General features: G+C 40.9%; 1 protein-coding gene across 2 annotated transcripts in view; it reads right to left on the bottom strand.

Annotated features, from left to right (window-relative positions):
- zc3h3 (zinc finger CCCH-type containing 3) overlaps positions 1-18583 on the bottom strand; it is a 280002-nt gene that overhangs the window by 46350 nt on the left and 215069 nt on the right. For both annotated transcript variants that reach the window (XM_059974653.1, XM_059974644.1), the window contains exon 9: positions 16361-16492. In XM_059974653.1, coding sequence (XP_059830636.1) covers positions 16361-16492 — 132 coding nt within the window. The remainder of the gene's footprint in view (positions 1-16360; positions 16493-18583) is intronic.

Raw genomic sequence — 18583 nt, 5'->3', positions numbered from 1 at the left:
TATTATCTCCTCAAAACAAATCAATATGTCAAAGACCTAGGCCTCAATACCTCCTTGTGCAATGAGATCCTCATTTTCCTCATTTGCAGACCCCAGTCTGTTCGGATGGTCAACAACATCTCCTCTACAATCATCATCAACACAGGTGCACCATAAGGCTGTGTGCTTAGCTCCCTCTACTCGCTTTATACTTATGACTGTGAAGTTAAGCACAGTTCCAGTGCCTTATTTAAGTTTGCTGATGACGCCATTGTTGTTGGCCAAATCAAAGATGGTGATCAATCAGCATAAAGAAGGGAGATTGAAAATCTGCTTGAGTGGCACCACAAAAACTCTCACTCAATGTCACCAAGATCAAGGAGCTGATCATTGACTACAGGAGGAGAAAACTGGAGGTCCATGAGCAAGTCTTCATCAGGGGATCAAAGGTGGGGAGAGACAGCAATTTTAAATTCCTCAATGTTATCATGTCAGAGGAACTCTCCTGGGTTCAGCATGCAAGTGTCATTATGAAGAAAGCACGGCAGTGTCTCTACTTCCTTAGGAGCTTGTGAAGATTTGGCATGACATCTAAAATTTTGAAAAGCTTCGATTGATATGCAGTGGAGAGTATATTGATTGGTTGTAGCATGGAGTGGTATGGCAACACCAATGTCTTTGAATGGAAAAACCTACATGTATATATACAGCCCAGTCCATCATGAGTAAAACCCTCCCCACCACTGAGCACATCTCCATGGACTGCTGTCGCAGGAAAGCAGCATCCATCAAGGACTTCCACCATCCAAGCCATGCTTTCTTCTTGCTGCAGCATCAGGAAGTACAGGAACCTCCGGACACACACCACCAGGTTTAGGCGCAGTTATTACCCCTCAACCATTGGAGTTTTAAGCCAGAAGGGATAACTCAAAGTCACTCACACCACAGACTCACTTTCAAGGACTCCTCATTTCATGTTCTCCATACTTATTATTATCATTTGGTTTGTTTCTTTTAATGTGAATGCTTACTAAAATGAATTGTGGGTTGTATGTGTGACATATATGTACTTGAGTAATAAATTTACTTTGAACTTGAATTTTGATATTATTGTTCAATATGCTTCCACCACCTTTCTATTGTGCAAAAGAATTTTCTTCATGTGACCTTTTATATTTTGCAGGTCACTTTAATGTCACCTTTTGATGCCTCGCATTTCTGCCAGTGGCATTAGTTTTACTCTATTCAGTTCAAACCTTTTAAGACTCTGAACACCTCCAAACAAATCTTCTCTTAAGTGTTAAGAAATGGAATTAAGAGACTCATTTCATTTGAGGTATGCAATCTTTATTGCTCTCTAATACTTAGTTTTAAGGTTTTGAAGAAAGGTTTTGCTTCCACAGATGCTGCCTGAGCTAATGTGCATCTCCAGAATTTCTTTATCTGAGGTTTTCAGCATCTGAAGTATTTTGCTTTTCAATTAATTCATACGTTTGGTAGTATGAAACCAGTGAATACGCCTCAAATATGCAGCACTTTGGGGCTGCATAGGAGGTAAGACTCTGTAAAAATGCATATTTGAAAAGGATTTTGGAAAATAGAATAATCTCTGAAGCCATATTCAATATGACTTGTAAAGAGAAAAAAACTGAAATACTTATTTCTTTTAATAGGACAAAATCATTCATCCAACTTCTGACTGAAAAATGCCAACAAAATATGAGATGGTGATAAAACATGGTTTAACATCAGCAGGATCAAGTAGCTCACTGCACAGCTCTGTGAATTAATGATACAGTTCTCTGGGAGACTTGTGTTTTACCTATGTGTCTGCACGCCAAACTGGTTAATTATATATACAAAGCAATACTTTCTTTCCAAGTTCTTTGCTGAGGCATAAAGAGGGAATCCCATCTATATTCATTCTTTGTCATTGTGAAGTATGACTTAAAGAAAATACAGGAAAAATCATCAGATTAAAAGCTTAACCCAATATATATATATGAAAAAATGTACATATATGTAAATGAAACTATAAGGCACTCAGCTGGATCATCAATATAGGTTGTAAAAGGAAGAATAAAGCAGGAACTGATGCAGATCATGTCACAGAGATAGAATAAAACAATATTGATACTAAGATATGGAATTTGAATCTCGAGCCTGAGTCAGATAAGATGCTTATATATTATTGGACCGAATCTACCTACAAATGGAATTAGTTTAATATGGCCACATGAAAAATTTATTTTACATGCCATCAATACAGATCCCATCAGTTGATAAGGATAATCATTTTAACAGTCACAGGGTAATTCAGCATGGAAACATCCCATCCATGCTGACAATGGTGTCAAAAAGTTAGCTCCATTTGTCTATGTTTGGCCCATATCCCTCTAAGTTCCTTCTATCCATGTACTTATCCAAATGTCTTTTAAATGTTGTTATTGTCCCTGCCACAACCACTTCCTCTGCTAGATTATTCCATGTGCTTCTGCGTGAAGAAGTAGTTCCTCAGTTCCGTTTTAAATCTTTCACATCTTGCCTTAAACCTATGCCCTCTAGTCTTGAGTTCCCCTTCCCTAGGACAAAGACTAATTGTGTTCACCTTATCTACACCTCTCATAATTTTATACACATCTAAGATCATCCCTCAATATCCTACATTCTAAGGAATGAAGTCCCAGCCAGCCCAACCTTTCCCTATAGCTCAGGGCCTTGAGTCCTGATAGGAAGCTCAAAAATCTCTGCACTCTTTCCAGGTTAATGATTTCTTTCCTATAAAGGGTAACCTAAGTTATACAATACCCCAACTATGGTCTCACCAATATCTTGGACAACTGCAACATTATGTTCGAACTCCTAACCTCAGAACCCTCATTGATGAAGGGCAGTATGCCAAATAGCTGTTTTACCATCCTGACCATTCACTGTACAAAGTGTACCCTGGCTTGACTTCCCAAAATGCAATACTTATCTGAAGTAAAAGTTATATACCAGTCCTTAGCCCACATACTTAGCTGATCTCCCTGTAATTTTCAATACCTTCTTCACTGCACACTATAATACCTTTTTTAGTTTCATTTGCATACTTATAAACCATGCCTTGTGCATTCACATCCAAATCATTTATATAAATAATAAACATCAAAAGTCCCCAGTACTGACCTCTGTGGCATACCAATCACAGGCCTCCAGTTCAAGAAACAACCTTTGACTATCATTCTCTGCTTCTTACTGTTAAACCAATTATGAATCCAATTAGCTATCTTTACCTGGATTCTATGCAATCTAACCTTCCAGACTAGCTTACCATTTTGGACCTCATCAAAGGCTTTGCTAAAGACCATAGATGATAATCTCCACTGCCTCTCGTCAAAAAATAAATAAGAAATTTGTTAGATGCAACTTCCTTTGCACAATGCCATGTTAATTGGACCTTACCTATCTAAACGTTGATAGTTCATGTCCTTCAGAATATCCTCCAGTAACTTACCCACTACTGATGCCGGATTCGTGGGCTTGGACTTTCTTGGTCTATCTGTGCTGCCCTTCTTGAATAAGGGTACAGTATTAGTCATCTTCCAGTTTTCTAGAGCTTCACCTATGGCTACAGATGAAGCAAATACCTCTGCAAATTAAAGTCAATCAAAAACTGAAGGGATACTGCAAGCAGTCAAGCCTAGTTCCTGATGAATCCATTTACTGGGGGCAATTAGTGCATGCAAAATTACCAATATCTGAATCATGGCAAAATATTAAGATGAACATGGTCCATCTCAAACAAATACAGAGGCATAAGTGCGCTGGTCAACAATCCTGAGCTTGAAGGAATTGCTGAAAAACTACCCTATACCTTAGCAATAATTCTTGTTAAAGAGTAGCAACATTTCCCCTTTGTAACACAGACAGCAGGTCACAACTGAAAAGGGAAATCAATACACCCAGGGGGAAAATCGAGAAGACTGAGATGGAGGAGAGAAGCTAACACTGAACTTGCTGGTGTCCTGAAATGCCTAGGCTACCCAATGATGTGGTACCTCATTAACAGTTTAAAGGTGCAACCATGTCAATTAGTGATTCTAAGAAAACAGAAAAGTAACATAAGATTTAAAAAAGATACATGTAACACCCACTGGGACAACATCACAATGGAGTATTTTGTGAGCATTTTTTAATGGAATCAGACAATTAATAATTTTCCTTTGATTCACAAAATTCCATTAATTCTCTCTGGCTTTCTACAGAGGTTATGTCAGCAATAACAGTCAGCACTTTTGGTGTTATTTAGAGAGTTTTATTTAACCCTCTGAAGACCCAGAATGACATTCAGTCTCTTTGGGAAAATATTTACAAGATCATCACTTTGCATATATATTTATAGAAAAGCTTTAATCCTCTTGAGAGCAGACAAGACATTTTTCTAACCACCCCACTATTTTTACAGGATAGCTATAAAAACAGTAGTCAGCACCTGCATGTTATTGTGCATGATGGTAAGATCTCAACACACACACAGATTTTTCTATTCATGTGGTAAAATTATGCAATTTCCTTCTCTTTAAATATTGAGCACCACAGGAAGGATTTATAAAGCACATTTTATAACTTCAGGAGCACTCCAAGTACTCATCAGGTATAGTCACTTTTCTTTGAAAGTGATTGTGATAATGATCTACTGCTTTAAATCATGCATTGTCCTTTCATACTTTGTTCTATCTTTTATGTTTTTCAACATCCATGACAGCCTAGATACTTTTAATCCCCCTTTGCATTAGTTCAGAATATTTTTGTTTTGATCCCTTATTCTTTCCTTATAGAATGGATTTCAATAATTTTGTGCCTCTAATGCTCCTCTGTTCTATCCACCTAACACTGAGGTACTGTGGTACCCTACCTCATATCATTCTGCAGAGTACTAGTTTGTTAGAGCTCTCAAACCAGCAGGCTGAACACTCATGGATACATAAGCCCCTCACGATTGCTGTGCTGGGAACCTGGCACAAAACCCTGAACCCTAGGAGTTCCCACCATAATGAATTGATGATCTCATCAACCCATGGTTTGATGTGGAGTATATCACCGAAGCAATGAGCACAGCTTGCTTGTGAGGGTTGGTGGTGGAGAGGCCTGCACAAATTGTGCTGCTGCAAAAGGGCACTGAGGAGTGCAGTAGAACAGAGGGATCTGGGAATACAGATACAAAATTCCCTAGAAGTGGCATCACAGGTAGATAGGGTAGTAAAGAGATCTTTTGGTACATTGGCCTTTATAAATCAAAGTATTGAGTATAAGAGTTGGAATGTTATGGTGAGGCTGTATAAGGCATTGGTGAGGCTGAATTTAGAGTATTGTGTACAGTTTTGGTTGCTGAATTACAGGAAGGATATTAATAAGGTTGAAAGAGTGCAGAGAAGGTTTACAAAAGATGTTGCCGGGACTTGAGAAACTGAGTTACAGAGGAAGGTTGAATAGGTTAGGACTTTACTCCCTGGAATGTAGAAGAATGAGGGGAGATTTGATAGAGGTATATAAAATTATGGTTGGTATAGATAGAGTGAATGCAACCAGGCTTTTTCCACTGAGGCTAGGGGAGAAAAAAAACCAGAAGACATGGGTTAAGGGTGAAGGGAGAAAAATTTAAAGGGAACATTGTGGGGGGACTTCCTCACACAGAGAGTAGTGGGAGTGTAGAATGAGCTGCCACATTGAGTTGTAAATGCAGGCTCACTTTTAACATTTAAGAAAAACTTGGATAGGTACATGGATGAGAGGTGTATGGAGGGATATGGGCCAGGCGCAGGTCAGTGGGACTAGGCAGAGAAACGGTTCAGCACAGCCAAGAAGGGCCAAAAGGCCTTTTTCTTTGCTGTAATGCTTTATAGTTCTATGGTTACACCTAGGTCAGTGTGATAAGTGGAGCACTATCATGGACTAATAAAAGCTGTTTCACATGTAGACACATTTCTACTATTTCCCTCTTGCATGTGATGAAAACTGTCCACTCTTCCTCTGGCCTTACAGCTCTGTGCAGCCTAGAGATTTCTCTAATAAAACAATGTAAAGAAGGCAACAGCGATCACTGGTTGATGAGCTTGTTACCATTGGGAAATCATTAAGCTGAGAAATATCTGGTTCAGCCTAGTAGACTGACAGGCAGACAACAGCTTTCATCACTGGATTCTCATTGTTTGACAACATGGGAGCATCAGCTTCTGGTCCTCAGTGCCACCCGCACTCAATGTACTAGCAAAGGTTTGGCCCTTAGTTCCACATCTCAGCACTGAGTGGTTACAAAACTGCCCAATAAGAGTCCCTACAGGTGTTATGATCCCAGCCCCCTCTTTTGTGAGAATCGCAAGAGCACCCGTTGGGGGGGGGGGGGGTCAGTAGACCGAGGAAGTGAGAGAGAGAGAAACGTGCCAAATTGCACGTCCCACCCGGGATACAGAATAAGATGCCAGCGACTATTGTCTCATGGAGACCACGTGAAAAGCCCTCGGGCCAGGTGGGCTGGTTGAGAGAGAGATTGCATCATCCCAACCTGATTGACACCTGCGACCCCGTGAGGAAGTATAAAGGAGAGTCTCAGGGGGACAGCCTCTCAGATGCACCAAGAAGACACGAGAGAGTGATCCCGCAGCAGCGGGAAGCCACTCTGAAGGAAGCCACGTGCGTTAGATTCCGGGATTGGAATTTGTGGCTGGAATCACAGAAAACCGCTTTTAACTAACATCGGGGAGAGGGAACCAACGCTCTCCCAATTTCACGGAAGATTCATCAAGACTCGGCAGGTTCTTTATCTTCTCCCTCAATCTCTCTCTCTCGGTCGCCCCACGTGAAACCCAGCGATTTTCAAAGGGCTGAGGCCTGCAGGCTTTCTGAGTGACTTTTATATTTCCAACGGACAATCTATTAACCCCTAGACATCAGCAGAGCTCACTTCTTAATGATGATTATTACTATACCCGCGCTTTAGATTGAGTGTTGACGATGTGCATTATCTGAATGTATGTATTAACCCTACTTTTATGTCCCTTTATAAATAAAACGTTTGAAAATAGTGACATCAGACTTCAACGGACCTCTCTATCTTTGCTGGTAAGTTCTCCAGTTACGGGATTCATAACAGTTGGGGTTCTCGTCTCGGGATTTGACACCAAATTGGGAGGCCAGTGAATCGGGCTTGTAAATCAAAAACTTGAATCTGGGTACGCGGGTAGCCAGACGGGAAACCAGCAAAGATGGACTTACGAATTGGTACCTGAGGCCTATAGACAAAAGTTTAGAAATTTAAGGAAAGGGTGGAATCAAACGTATACCGAGCTAGCCCATGAGAAGGGGGTGCTCTTGGACCGTTGGTGCACCGCGGAAGGAGTGGACGAGGATTATGGGCGTCTCAGGGAGTTGTTTTTGATTGAGGAATTTAAAAGTTGTGTTCCGGAGGAGATCCGGGTGTATTTGAATGAGAAGCCGGATAAGTCCATTTCAGAATTTGCCAGGTTGGCGGACGAATATGTCCTAACCCACAAGACAAAGACTCCCTCGAATAAAGGTCCCCAGAGAGACCGTGGGAACGATCGAGAAAGTCCGACGAATGAGGCAGAGGTCCCACCGGGAGCTCATGGTAAGGTTGAGGGGGAAAGGCAAGACGGCCAGAGGGTTCCGGGTTTGACCTGTTTAAATTGTGGGAAGGAGGGGCACATTGCATCTCGATGCTTTGCTCCGAGGAAGGAGGTAGGAAGAGGGAAAGCCACAGTCCCTATCAGGTGTGCCGTGGTAATCAGCAAATCGACCAGAGAGCTGAGGGTAGACAGAGTACGAGAAGGCTCTGGGAGTTGTCTGTCACACGGAACCGTGTCTGTGACGGAGGGAGACACACCAGTTCCCGTACGAATCTGGAGAGATATGGGCGCTGAACTATCCCTGGTTAGCCGTAAGGTACTAGAATTTGGTCGAGAAACGAGCATGGTAAAGGTGGAAGGAATAAATAAACAGATAGAAATGGTGCCCTTATATAAGGTCATTCTAGATTGTGAGCTGGTGTATGGATCAGTTGAAATAGGGGTGCCCTCAGAATTCCCGAGAGCTGACGTGGACATCCTGCTGGGAAACGACTTAGCAGGGGATAAGGTTTGGTCAGCCATGCTGCCGACCTGGCGACCGGCGAGTGTGGTGGCCCCGTCCCTAGCGCCCAAGGACTATCTCGCCGGCGCGGTCACTCGCAGCCTGTCGAGAGAGAGAGCTGTGAACGAGAGCAGTTTAAATCTGGCCAGTTTTGATTTGGCTGAGAGGTCTTTGCTGACCCTGTGCCATGCGGGTTTAGAGGGTGGTAAGACGAAGAGTAGTAAAGTGAAAGGGCGTAAGGGAAAGGAGATAGATCTGCCTTTAGCGAAGAGAAAGGTCCTAAAGGTAGGAAATAACGATGAGAAACAGATAAAGCTGTTAAAAGGTCCAGAGTTGGACATGGATGATCTGTCTGGTTTGGCAGAGTTGTTTGAAGAACTTGAGAGTTCTAAAGGTGTTCCCGATAATGAGAGGAGGGCAGTCCTAGATGGAAAGGATACCCTTGCCTCGAAGGGGTCTGCTGAAAGGGCCGAGGAGATTGTTTCAGCTTGCAGGGTTGCGCCTTCCCCGGGTGGGAGCTGCCCAGAGAGTAACTGGGAGGATCGGGGGAAGTTAGAATTTGAAAAAGGTACGGGTGTTGAAAGCCTGGAAGAGGCCAATGTCCCGTTTGAGTGTGTCCGAGATGGGGATGCACGAGGTGCTGAACCTGGTAACGGAGCTCAGAAGAAGTCTGAGGTATCTGATCCAGTGGAACGGGGCGGCCGTCCTTGTGGGTTAGATAGACTTGGTTCAGTGGGAAAAGGGTTAACCTTGGTAACCAGGAGAAGTGTGAGTTCCCTGGTGTTTGTACTCGAAGGTGGGTTCAAAGTTAACGCCGAATTTAAGAATGGGGGGGTTGAGGATTGTCAGCGAAGGAAATGAAAAGTCTGTAGTTTCCAAATCGAAGGAAGAAATCTTAAACCTGGCAGATCGCTCACAGAGTGAGCCGGGGAATAGCGGGGTCCCCCACTCTATTGTAATGCCAGGATGGGGTGTGAAAAGGCTGCCTTCGACAGGCTACTTGAGCGAAGAGTTCGAATCAAACACCAATAGCCTGAAGGAAACTGATAAAAGGGCCAGCCACCTGGGTGAAATCACAGAATTGGGTGGAGATGGTCTAAGTCTGGGGCATGGTGTTGCTAAAGTAACCCCGATGAACGGGGCGGGTGGGAGTTCACCACGCAAAACTACTCAAGTTCCCCACGGGGGGGCTCGCCGGAAAAGAGGCGACGGTTAATGGGGATGCCATTGTTAGACAGCCAAGCAGGTTGAACGGGTTTGTGCCAAAGCCTGTGAATAATAAAGACAGCCCTTTGGAGACCTGCCGGTTAAGTTAAACAACTGAAACGATTAGTATTCGCGTAAACTTTTGAAAATGTACCTAAGCTAAGGTCACACCTCCTTAGTTTTGTTGCTTAGGAGAAAAAAGAATAAATAGGTGGTTATTGAATTGAAGTTTGATGTACGGTTCGCAATGTAAGATATTAAAGGAAGGGACACTGTAATCGTTAACTATTTAGATACTGACTTGAATGTATAACGGTAGTACTCTGTGTAAAGAAAAACTTGTGTATTGTGTTAGATTCAAAACCCCTGTAAGACTGTGTACCACTCTGTTTTAACCGCTGGTAAAAACGTTTTAAGAGGGGAGGTGTTATGATCCCAGCCCCCTCCTTCGTGAGAATCGCAAGAGCACCCGTTGGCGGGGGGGGGGGTCAGTAGACCCAGGAAGTGAGAGAGAGAGAAACGTGCCAAATTGCACGTCCCACCCGGTTTACAGAATAAGATGCCAGCAACTATTGTCTCATGGAGACCACGTGAAAAGCCCTCGGGCAAGGTGGGCTGGTTGAGAGAGAGATTGCATCACCCCAACCTGATTGACACCTGCGACCCCGTGAGGAAGTATAAAGGAGAGTCTCAGGGGGACAGCCCCTCAGACACACCAAGAAGACACGAGAGAGTGATCCCGCAGCAGCGGGAAGCCATTCTGAAGGAAGCCACGTGCGTTAGATTCCGGGATTGGAATTTGTGGCTGGAATCACAGAAAACCGCTTTTAACTAACATCGGGGAGAGGGAACCAACGCTCCCCCGATTTCACGGAAGATTCATCAAGAATCGGCAAGTTCTTTCTCTTCTGCCCCCAATCTCTCTCTCTCGGTCGCCCCACGTGAAACCCAGCGATTTTCAAAGGGCTGAGGCCGGCAGCCTTCTGAGTGACTTTTATATTTCCAACGGACAATCTATTAACCCCTAGACATCAGCAGAGCTCACTTCTTAATGATGATTATTACTATACCCGCGCTTTAGATTGAGTGTTGACGATGTGCATTATCTGAATGTATGTATTAACCCTACTTTTGTGTCCCTTTATAAATAAAACGTTTGAAAATAGTGACATCAGACTTCAACGGACCTCTCTATCTTTGCTGGTAAGTTCTCCAGTTACGGGATTCATAACAGAGGTGATCTCTGCACGTTGCCTTGGTGGTGGTTCACTTAACATTTCTCATTGTGAAGCCCTGTTTTAATAATGTAATTTCATGTATTTCAAATAAACAGAAACGATGCTGACAGCACTCATCGGGTCAGGGTACATCTGAGGAAAGGGAGAGAGGGAATGTTTCAGATCTGAGAACCTTTCTTTGTCAAAGCTTCAAAAGTTAGTTCTCAGTTGCAGAGAAGATAGGAAGTGAAGGGTAAACAAAGGGAATATCTCTGATAATGTGAAACCAAAGGGATTAATATAGTAGTGAGAAACCATTCAGCCGCTCTTTCTGGGTTATATGTTTCCCAGTGCAGAGCTTTGGGGAGAGGCCAGATGGATTAAAGGGGGCGGAAAAACTACAGCAAAATGATAGCAGGATGACTACCAGTTCTGACACAGACAAAGTAAAAGCAAGCTACCTAGAACACAGTAACAAATCTGGAAGGCTGCAACTAACCCAAACAGATGATGTGTTGTTGCTCAAGCTTTAGAAAGGGTGCAAAGCAGATTTATCATGACTTTGCCTGGATAGGAAAGCATGTCTGTGAGGATAGTTTGAGCAACCTATGGCTTTTCTCTTTGGAGAGGCTGAGGATGAGAGGTAATTTAATAGAGGCATACACGATGATAAAAGACATAGATCAACTGGACAGATAGCTTTTTTTTAACCACCGGGTGGAAAAGGCTAAAGCAAGGGGGCATAACTTTAAGATGATTGGAGGAAAGTATGGGAGGGGTGGTTGGGGGAATGTCAGATACACAGAGAGTAGTAAATGCATGGAAAGTGCTGCCAGGGCTGGTGGCTGAGGCATATACATTAAAGACATTTAAGAGACTCCTAGGCACATGGATGATAGAAAAATGGAGGGCTATGTGGGAGGGAATGGTTAGATTGATCTTGGGTCGAAGGGTCAGCAAATCATTGTGGGTCGAAAGGCCTGTGCTGTTCTGTATTCTCTGCATTCCAAGAAAATATACAATTAAACATTTCTAGCCTTTGTTTCAGCCTTTATCATTAATATACAATACTGTGCAAAAGTCTTAGGTACATAGTGTAGGGGCAGCACAGTGGTGTAGTGGCTAGCACAAGGCTTTACAGTACCAGCGACCCCAGTTCAATTCCCGCTGCTGCCAGCAAGGAGTTTATACGTTCTCCCCATGACCATATGGGTTTCATCTGGGCACTCCGATTTCCTCTCCACAGTCCAAAGATGTACTGGTTGATAGGTTAATTGGTTAACTAAATTGTCCCGTGGTTAGTTAGGATTAATTGTGGGATTGCTCTGCAGCACGGCTCAAAGGACTAGAAGGGCCTACTCTGTGCAGAATGTCATTAAAGAAAAATATAGCTAGGGAGCTTAAGACATTTGCACAGTACTGTAGTAATTTTAAGTATTATACTATACTGTTGTCTCAAGAAATATCACGACTTATGTGAGTGATGATAAATCTGATTCTGATATGGGTCTCTATTGATGTCTGAGAGTGGGAAGAGGGCAGAGAGAGAAGAATCATGGTTGGGAAAAGGGGAAGGGAGAGGGCAGGAAGCACCAGAGAGACATTTTGTAATGATCAAGAAGCCAACTGTTCGGAATCAAATGACCTTGCCTGGTGTCTCAGGGCTGGGTCTGTTTGCACCCACTGCAGAGGTGGCACTCCTCTGCCACCTGCCCTACATACCTCCCACAGCACCTCCAGCTTTGCCATTCCCAACATTCTTTGCTCCCGCCAGGTTTACAAACTTGTTCTCTGCTCCACATTGTCAGATACCGTACTGTGCAAAAGTCTTGGGCACCCAAGCTATGTACGTCACATGTCGGTGATAATAAACCTGATTCTGATTCTGACATGGGTGCCCAAGACTTTTGCACAGTACTGTAATTCCATGTTCAAACTTACAACTTCTTTTTTAGTAAACCTGATCATCCTTCTTTCCATATTAAATTCTACCTCTCACTCTTTAAAGACAAATTCCCTTAATGCACTGAGACAGCTTCACTGCAGTGAAATATTTCCTGGCCTGTTAAGTTTTCCAACTTGTGCAGGTTCCACCATCTCTAGATTAGTCCAAGTGTCTTGCCTCAGAGACGTCAAGCCCTCTTTCATCACATTTTCAATTTCATATTTATTGACGTTACCTTCCTACTTTTATATACAATTTCCCATGAGACGTAGTTATCCTATGATCACTACTTTTAAGGTTCTGTATTGTCATTTTATTCCCAAGTCCTTGTTATTTGCTTGCAGAACTTCGTCCTTGACCATGTCATTGAACTTACCACCAAAGCAAACAAAACACCATGCTTCAAGGCTGCATCCCAACCCCACCCCATTCAATATGGTTGTGGCTCTTATACACAGGGCTTGGCTTCTCTTTTGTGCCAGCTTCCCATAACCTTCAATTCCTGGATCTTAGAAAAATTTATCAATCACCACTTTAAATATATCTAATGACTTAGTCTCCACCACATAGAGCACAAATAATTCTACAGATTCACTATCCTCTGAAGGAAAAGACTTCTGAGCACCTTTGCTTTAAATAACCACCACCTTATTTTGTAGCTATGTATGTTCTCTTGCTGGTGACTGCCCCACTAGTGGGAACAAATTAATATCTATCCAGTCCAGCCATTTTATGATCTTATATGGTTGAATAAGCTCTCTACTCATGCTTCTAAACTTCAAGGAACAGAAAGAGACTGTCCAGTCTCTTTTGATATGACATCCTTCTTAACCCAAGAAATAGTTCCATTAATCTCTCTAACCTGTCTTCAATGTTACCATACATGTTAGATAAGTTGACCAGAACTGAGCATTGTAATGAAAGTGTGGGCCTCACCAACATCGTACAAGTGTAACAAAACCTTAAACAGCCCCTTCATAATTAAGTCTAACAATGCTGCATGCAAGTTTTCCTACTGCTGGATCCATTTGCTATCCCTTTGTTAGCACTAGAACATCTAGGTCCTTCTAATAATAATCCAGTTTTGCATTCCCCTGAAATGGATGACTTCACTCTCAACCTCACTACATTCCATTGCAGAATCACAATGCCCTCATCACAACACAATCTTTTACTTGTTTTCTTATCACTGCCAAACTTGTAAACGTTAGGGTTTGTTCCCTCCTATAGGTTATTATTGTAAACAATTGAAAGCAAAAGAACCAATCCCTATGGCACTCTACTTGTTGCAATCATCCAGCCCGAAAAGGTTCCATTTATGCCAATTCTTTGTTTTCTGTGTGACAGCCAGTTATTAACTGATGCCACACATTCCTGTAACACTATCGGCTCTTAATTCATGTGCCAGCATATGTGGCACTTAGTCAAATGTAAATGCACCACATCTACAAGCACCTTCTATCAATTCTCCCTGTCACATCTTCAAAAAACATGAGCAAATTTGTCAAAAATGATTTACCTTTTATAAAACTATGTTGACTTGATTTGATACTTGGCTTTCCGAAAATGATTAGTTATTGCCCATTTGATTATTGATTCTGGCATATTGTCAACAATAGAGGTTAAAATAATTGACTACAGTTCCCTGTCTTCTGTCTTCCTCCCCTTTTGAACAAGAGAATCATATTGGTAGTTTTCACACTTTTGGTACCCACTTGCAATTTTGCAAGATCTGAAATTTCAACCAATGAGTCAACTATCTCTGCAGGCATTTCCTTTCAAACCCTTGGGTGCAGGCCATCAGGTTCTGATGACTGATCTGCCTTCGTTCCTGTGAGTTTTTCTCCCATGTTAATGACACTTTGTTAGGATTTTTACAAGTTCCTCTCAGTTATTTGAAATTAGGCCATATTTCCAGGATCCTCCAAAGTGAAAGACTTATGCAAATCATTAATTTAACAGTTGCCTTTTTTTTTATTCCTATTATTAATTCACTAGCCTCATATAGGTCCCATATTCCGAGTTATATATCAAAGACAAGTTTATACTTGTACATTTTCACAAGGCAATAAAATCTTACTTGCAATAGCATCACATACACATAGCATCAGATACATAACATCCAGAAGAAAAAACTGTACACATCTTTTTACAAGAAATAACAGTTATACCAAAAAAACCCAGTCCATTGTAGTGCCAAGTGGGCATAATGCATTTGGTTGCAATACTGAGCTAGTAATTATAGTTGTGGAGGTTGAACAGAATGACTTAAGGAAGTACCTGATCTTGAATTTGATGATTCTTAGAGACTCTTATGGTTTGCCTTGAGACTGTATGTAAGTTCTCTGCCAAAACCAAATTTCTTCCTTCTTATAAAGATTTTTAAAATCCTTTATAGTTGGATCCTAAGATTTTCTTAGACCCTGCACTTTGTCTGCCTTATTGTTAAGTTTAATATTATCCTTGATCTCCATTGTTAACCACTGACAGTGCCTCTTTCTCATGGAATATTCTGTCTAATTGGGATAAATTCCTGCTGGACCAGCTGGTTAAGTATCTACCACTATTTATTTACTGACCTGTTTTACTGACTTGTTTATTTTCCCAATCTTCCTTCATACCATCACAACCACCCTTATTTAAACTAAAGACAGTGGTTTTGCTCTTGTGGAATTCTATCATATTGTGGTCACTACCCCTCCCCCAAGGGAATCTTTAACCACAAGATCTCATATTAATGCTTCCTCATTACTCACGACCAAAATGAAAGTAGCCTTCTCCCAGGTAGGTTTCATAACATAATGTTATAAGAAGCAATTGTGATGCACTCAACACGTTCTTCTTCTATGATACCCTTGCCAATTTGGTTCATCTGATCAATACATAGATTAAAATCTCCTATGATAAATGTAATTTCCTTCAAACAACTCCTAGATATTTCCCATACAAACTTTGCTGTCTTGAGAGGCCACATTTTGGGGGCCTGTGCACTAGTCCCACCCAGATCTTCTTACTCCGACCAATCTAATTTAACATTACTATTCATCATCTCTATCAGAATGCAATACCGCTCTCATGTGTTTCTTGATTAACAATGATTTTTTTCCCTTTTGGAACACTGTATAATCAGGAATATTGAGCATCCTGTTCTGATCACCCTATGAACATGTCTTTGTAATAGATATTAGATCATATTTGTTTTACTATCTGCGCTCTCAACTCACCTATCTTACTGCCAATGCCACATGCATTCAAAGAATAGCCTGACTTTTCTTTACAGTTGATATTAGCTCTGGATTTATCTGCTTCTGCACATTTTTGCTTACATGTTATGCTCAAGCCAGTTACATTTTGCTTGTCAATCACCCCCTCACATGATTCAGTTTTCCATGCTACCGTTGTCTTATTTCCTGGAGACCTTCCTGCTCCAAACATTGACCATTACTTTTGGCAAGACCGCACTCTGCATGCGATCAGATCATGGTTATCTAAGAAAGCAACAGGTTGTTGAGGCAAATGTGGTTTATCATTCTACGAAAATCAGTAACCCTGGTGCAGTGTAATAATGCAACACCAGACAATCTTCTATTTCTTTCTACAACCACATAGTACTTAAAGTACGTCCACATTTCTATTGACCCAAAGAAAATATGAAGTTTCCTCATTTGATTGATGGAACTACAAGGTATCTTTTTCAACCAAGCACAACAGAAAGGACGTTAGTATGCTATAAAAAAAAGTAGCATTATCTTCCCACCACACTGCAAAACAAAAGGCACAAAACACAAATATTTTTGAAAAGTGTCTTACCACAGCCAAATTAAAACTTTTAGTAACTGATTAGTTCTAACAAATGAACTTTTTTTTTCTGTTCACTTTTATATACCTTTGCTCCTAGTGGACAGTATCCTTTCAGGAAATCTTGGCAAACTTCTGCCTTCCTTGACACATACACATGGCTGTAAGGACAGTTATTGCTGCTGCAGATTCCTTTGAGGTAGTAAGAACAAACAGGCATCTAAAATACAAACAGAAAATAGCATTGAACTTCCATGCGCTACGCATCCATATACCAACTGATTTATTTTCAAGTGTCTGTTCACATTTTCAACAATTCCCCAGCTCTCTTTAAGTGTACAATGTCCCTTGGAATTTGAAAGTTACAATTTTTATTGACCATCTGCATAGATACATTATCTACCAACATATGCTAGTACTTATTGTAATCTGTTTGCTAGAATATACATAGACTGGTGCTATGCTATCAATCAATTTGGTATTACAGAATATTGAAAACAGCTTTAATCGACTTAAGTGCATATCAGTAATGGTGCTTTAAAATGTTCTAGGATCATTGAATTCTTTCCATCTGCTTTGGGTCACTGCATCATTGTGATATATAACTGTAGAAGACCAATGTCACATTAATTCTGAAAGTGAAACTTCCACTTCCATAATTTTCTATAGAACACACAGGTAGTTTATTAAAATATTTATTCATAATTTATTGGAAAAAAGATAAAAATGAGTAATCCTAGTGCTATAGCTTTCAAGCAAAAACACTTAGCTAAGTGAAAAATTTAGTTGGGCTGCTTGTAAGTTAGATTAAGAAGCACAACTGGAAATAATGGGCAGTGAAAATCTTGATTTTTTTCCTGTTGATGATGAGCTAATTGAAAAATTTAAGACCAGAGAATACTAAGTTCAGTCTTAGGTTAACATTTTCAAGGAATACAGATTTAAGGGAGTCCAGGTGTAAATTAGCCATAATCCACCTGCATGACAACAGACTTAATTTAAGGGGCAACTCTGTTCCTTGCAAAATGTGATTCAAATTTTCAGAAGTGGGGTAAGCACTCAATTGTACTGCAAATTTTCTGGATAAGACATAGCTGTTTTCTTCATTACAATTCATCTTCCAGGTGATAAATCTTGCAATGTAGCTCCCTGTGATGTCCAAAATGAACCAAAAAAATCATAAAATCTTGCATTAGACAACATATCAAAAAAGGCATAATTGAGTTGATTAAGAAAAGATTTCATCTGAGAGTTTTCATTATCGTGATTAACTAATATTAACAAGAAGCTGATTCCTGTATATGGAAGATATTAATACAATAACATCATTAACATTTTTTTGAAGCAACAGAATGTTTTTTTCCCTAGGAAAGTTAAAGGTCATTTGAATTAGGCAAAGGTAATGTCACAACATTTGCAGGGTCAGTGATTATGACAAAAATGTTTTCAAGTCAGCTGCATTGTATTACTTCACAAGACAGAAGAGTGCTGACAAGGGAGAGCAAGTTTAAAGCTTTCTTCATATTTTCTGTTGAACAGAAATTGGCGCTCTCAAATATTTCTATTGTCCTCAATTTGGATTAATAGAAAAGTTGACCAAATATAACACATATAGCATTTTAAATTGGTGTTATTAAGCTTACATTTCTGCTTTACTTTTTAACCTTAAAAAAAATTGATTCTACAAAGCCAACAGCCAGCTTTGAAAACTCCATTTTTCATTTCTATTATCAAGGTGAAGTTAAAAAAAATCAACAATTCACAGATCAGTATAGAACAAAATCACAGAACAATATCTAATTTGAAATGATGTTGACAGGCCTCCTAATAGTAGACAGGATATGGACTACAAATTACAACAGGAAAAAGAAAAGGCACATAAAAAGGGCAATGTTGTGACAGGCAGGAGGGATTCCATATGCAGGCAGATTCGGAAAATCAGATTGGTGCTAAAACTTTTTGAGTAAATAACAGGCAAGATAGACAGAAGAGTGTCAGTGGATGTTGTTTATTTGGCTTTTCAGAAGGCATTTTACAAGGTGTCACAGATGAGGCTGCTTAACAAGATAAGAGCCCATAGTGTTACAGGAAAAATACTAGTATAGATAGAAGATTGGCTGTCTGGCAGGATGCAAAGTGGCAATAAAGAGGCCTTTATGGCTGGCTGCTGGTGACTAGTGGTGTTCCGCAGGGGTCAGCTTTGGGAGCGCTTCTTTTCACATTATATGTCAATGATTTGAATGATGGAATTGATAGCTTTCTAGCCAAGTTTGTGGATGATAAGAAAATAGGTGGCAGGGCAGGTCCTGTT

The sequence above is a fragment of the Hypanus sabinus genome, chromosome 1 (genome assembly GCF_030144855.1).
Source record: "Hypanus sabinus isolate sHypSab1 chromosome 1, sHypSab1.hap1, whole genome shotgun sequence".
Lineage (NCBI taxonomy): Eukaryota > Metazoa > Chordata > Chondrichthyes > Myliobatiformes > Dasyatidae > Hypanus > Hypanus sabinus.
The sequence above is the reverse complement of the archived record's forward strand: the minus strand, read 5'-3'. Positions and strand labels throughout refer to the sequence as shown.